Genomic DNA, 3324 nt, shown 5'->3' with positions numbered 1-3324 from the left:
AGACAAACCAGAAAAGCCAGAGAGAAAACCTATAGTCAACCCAACCTTCTTGAAGTTCTTTGCCTGGATTGCTTTATTCATTCTCATTAAAAACTTTACTAAAATTCGATGGCCCCTATCGGGGTCACTACACACGAAGGTTAAGATGCAGTGAGCCCAAATGCGAAGCCGCCGACGCTGGCTCGCTCCTGCCCTGCACTTCGGACCCGGGAGAATGACCCACTGAGCTGGGTGCCCGAAGGGTCATGGGAAGATGCCAGCGTCTCTGCGCGTCTGGCCGCTGGCCGCCAGGAGGAAGCCGCGACCCATTTGGCGTGTCCTGTGTGCTCCTGCTACCTCTGCCGCCCCGGGAGACGAGGCTTCCTGGGGCAGTCACGGAGAAAGGGAGATCGGCTGCTGTTTTTCTTTCTCGTCCGGGTGGCTGGCCAAACAGAGAAGGTAAAGGTGACTCAGTTTTTTCTCTAACACCTAATAAAGCTGGCGGCAACGAGAAGTCGGGTTCTCAGCGAGTGGCCTTCACCAGCCTTTCTTGTTCACAACTGCAGGCTGCCGACCAGGGCTGCTCTGCAGGCAGGTGAGGCCACGCCTGGCCACCCACAGGGCAGGTGGGTGCCAGTGAGGGTCGTCAGGGAAACGGACACAAACCACAAGGCTCTGGACATCACCAGAGACTGAGAGATTTGGACGATTGATGTTTCTGATAATCTAGACCTTGTTCACTTGGCTCAACATGATAAGAAAAAAACCTGAATGTCTGCCAGTCGCTGGCTGGTTTCATCATGGTCCGACTGAACTTCACAGCCGATTCTGTGAAGTTAGCTTTTGTCCTCAGCTCTCCGGAATGTGTTACAAGGGCCCCCGGGGCCTTTGGGAGACATAAGCTGAGACAGCAAAGGCACGCGTCAGCATCTGCCAAAGCGACCGGGAAGCGGCCAGCTTGACGTGGGTCAGGCCCGGGGCAGGGGGGCTTGACTTGGCATCAAATGAGAAGTTACAGACACCAGGGCCTGAGGGGCACCCTGACCTCTGGGGGGTGAAGGCACCTTTGCTGAGCAGGCCGGGGGCCCTGTCCCCACAGAGCTGCAGCTTCCCAAGGGCACAGTGCGTGGGGTCCTCTTTCCACTGACATCACGGTCAGCATGGCTGCCTCTTCCGGAAGCCGGCAGGGCGTGAGGGTGGGGAACCCTGATTCGGGCTCCAAGCTAGAGCACCGAAGGCACTGCTCGTTCCCTGATGGTGGAAACGAACGGACACAACACCGCTCGATGGAACACGGACCCGCCACACAAGACACGTGCTTTTTGTGACAGGATACACGGATGCCTACTTACACACTTTTCTAAGTTGTAGCAGGTGCCTGAAAAAGCTTGAAAATTTTAACAAAAAGTTCAAATGGTAAAAAAAAATGGACCTATCCAATCTCTTGGGTGCTGAAACCTAAAGAACACCTGTGATTTATTAAATCCCAGTAATGAGCGCTTTAAAAACATGCACTTTATCTGAGACGTAGAAACTGTCGCTGGCCATCTTTTGTTTTTTATTTTCTATTACACAATACATGAAGCCATTCTTGTTGCAAAAATTCAAACAGCACAGGTAAGGCGAAGTCCCTCTTGAAATCTAGTCTCCGTACAAAAGCCTCGATGTGTGGGTTGGCAGCGCGTGGGGAGCGTGGGTGCTACACCAGATGATCTGCTGGTTCACAGAAGGGGCGTGTGGCACGGGACTCCCGTCACCAAGAGGTGAGACTGATGGGGAGGGCCCAGAGATGGGACTGTGGCTGGCGCCCCAGCAGGGTCCTCCCCAGACTCTCTGTGCCGGCACGTCACACCGGCTCCCCTTGGGGCCACATGCGTCTCTCCGGTGGGCTGCCACTGCTGCGACCACCCTCCTCCTGACATGGGCAGCCGGGCAGCCCGCTGAGAGCTGCTGGAGCTTGTGATGACCCTTTTCAGATTCTGTTCTCGTTTTATGCACGTGCCGTCTTGCATTGAAAGCTGCACCGAGCGAGCTCCAGGCATAAGGAAGGGGACGCTGCAGGTATTGGCATAACATTAGAATAATGAGTCCACACAGGAAACATTTTTCTTTCACGAGTGCAGACGCGACTCACATTTGAGAAACCCTGAGGAAGCAGATATGTCACTGAAGATGACACCAGGGCACATGGCAGGAGGTGGAAGGCCAGGGCCAGGCCAAGACCTGTGTCACTGCAGAGCCTGCAGGTAACCTTGCCAGAACCCACCTGCTACCTGAGGCCTGGGTTAGAGTGCCAGGTTCTGTCCAGCCCTTGTCCAAATGGAAAACAGAAGCAAAGCCATCGTCAGTCAGGTTCCTTCATTAGCCACAGCAGACCAATCGTTCGTATTTAGCAATAAACCACGAACGTGTATCACAGATCGCCATGGCATAAAAGGGAACAACAGCATGAAGCAGGTGACCCAGCAGGCGCGGCCTTGCACGCTGGCTCTTGGCTTCTGCAAGTGCCTCGCGGGAATGAGGATGGTCGGTTAAACGCCCAGGAGCAAAATGGTCGTAAAATGGTCGCCCACAAACCAGCCATTTCCACTCACCAGTATGAAACTCTGAACTCGTAACCAAGTGTCATTTCTGACAAATTTGCACAAGGAATCCAAATCTAAGAGCTATAATGTGGGGAACGCTGGTGACGTGTGTGATCGGCAAACCTGACCAGGGTCCTCGTCCTCTGGAGGCCTGGCCGACCCCCACGAGAAGACAGCTGACTATGGGATCACGCCTTTGTCTTCCGTGTGATGAATTCAGGGACAGCTGTTGGGAGACACTCCGCATCAGCTGGGCCACACGCAGACGAGGGGTCTCTCCCAGACTGTCACACCGGCCAGGAGGAGCTGTGACGACGCGCTCCGCCCTGGGGGTCCCCAGGCGCAGGAAAGAGTCCTTGTTCCATCGCTGCCTCCTGGAAACAGCCGCGTGGTGTCGGCCACCATCTGCCGACTGCTGGGCTCAGCAGCATCCTCCCTGCTGCCACTAATGCTTGTGGAAAAGAGTCAGCAGCCACCACGCCCAGTCTACGGCGCACCTACGCCGAGTGCACTAATGCGACAAATGACATTTTACTCCATGGCGTGACTGCAGGTGAACAAGGTGTGCTGACTTTACGTTCAGTGTCCAGGTCTGAAAAGAATTCTGTGGATGAGCTCCGCCAGCTGTGGATGAGCTCCGCCAGCTGTGGATGAGCTCCGCCAGCTCCCGTAGGGGCATCAGTTGGACCACCTAGAACACAAGCAATGATTGAGTGTCCCGCCAACTGCTTCTTCTGAGCCACCCGCAGGGCAGTGAGTC

The 3324-nt window shown here is 55.0% G+C and overlaps 1 protein-coding gene across 15 annotated transcripts in view; it reads right to left on the bottom strand.

The window, feature by feature from the left end:
* Positions 1-17: 17 nt before the first annotated feature.
* The window catches only part of FAM120B (family with sequence similarity 120B), a 50708-nt gene continuing 47401 nt past the window's right edge, over positions 18-3324 (bottom strand). For 6 of the 15 annotated variants that reach the window (XM_025049031.1, XM_025049033.1, XM_025049032.1 and 3 more), the window contains one exon: positions 27-421. In XM_025049031.1, coding sequence (XP_024904799.1) covers positions 373-421 — 49 coding nt within the window. In that variant the 3' untranslated portion in view covers positions 27-372. Of the gene's footprint in view, positions 422-1511; positions 3256-3324 lie in introns of those variants that run through there. The other 9 variants (XM_025049037.1, XM_025049038.1, XM_025049039.1 and 6 more) reach the window with 6 other exon arrangements.

The sequence above is a fragment of the Pteropus alecto genome, unplaced genomic scaffold (genome assembly GCF_000325575.1).
Source record: "Pteropus alecto unplaced genomic scaffold, ASM32557v1 scaffold195, whole genome shotgun sequence".
NCBI lineage: Eukaryota > Metazoa > Chordata > Mammalia > Chiroptera > Pteropodidae > Pteropus > Pteropus alecto.
The sequence above is the reverse complement of the archived record's forward strand: the minus strand, read 5'-3'. Positions and strand labels throughout refer to the sequence as shown.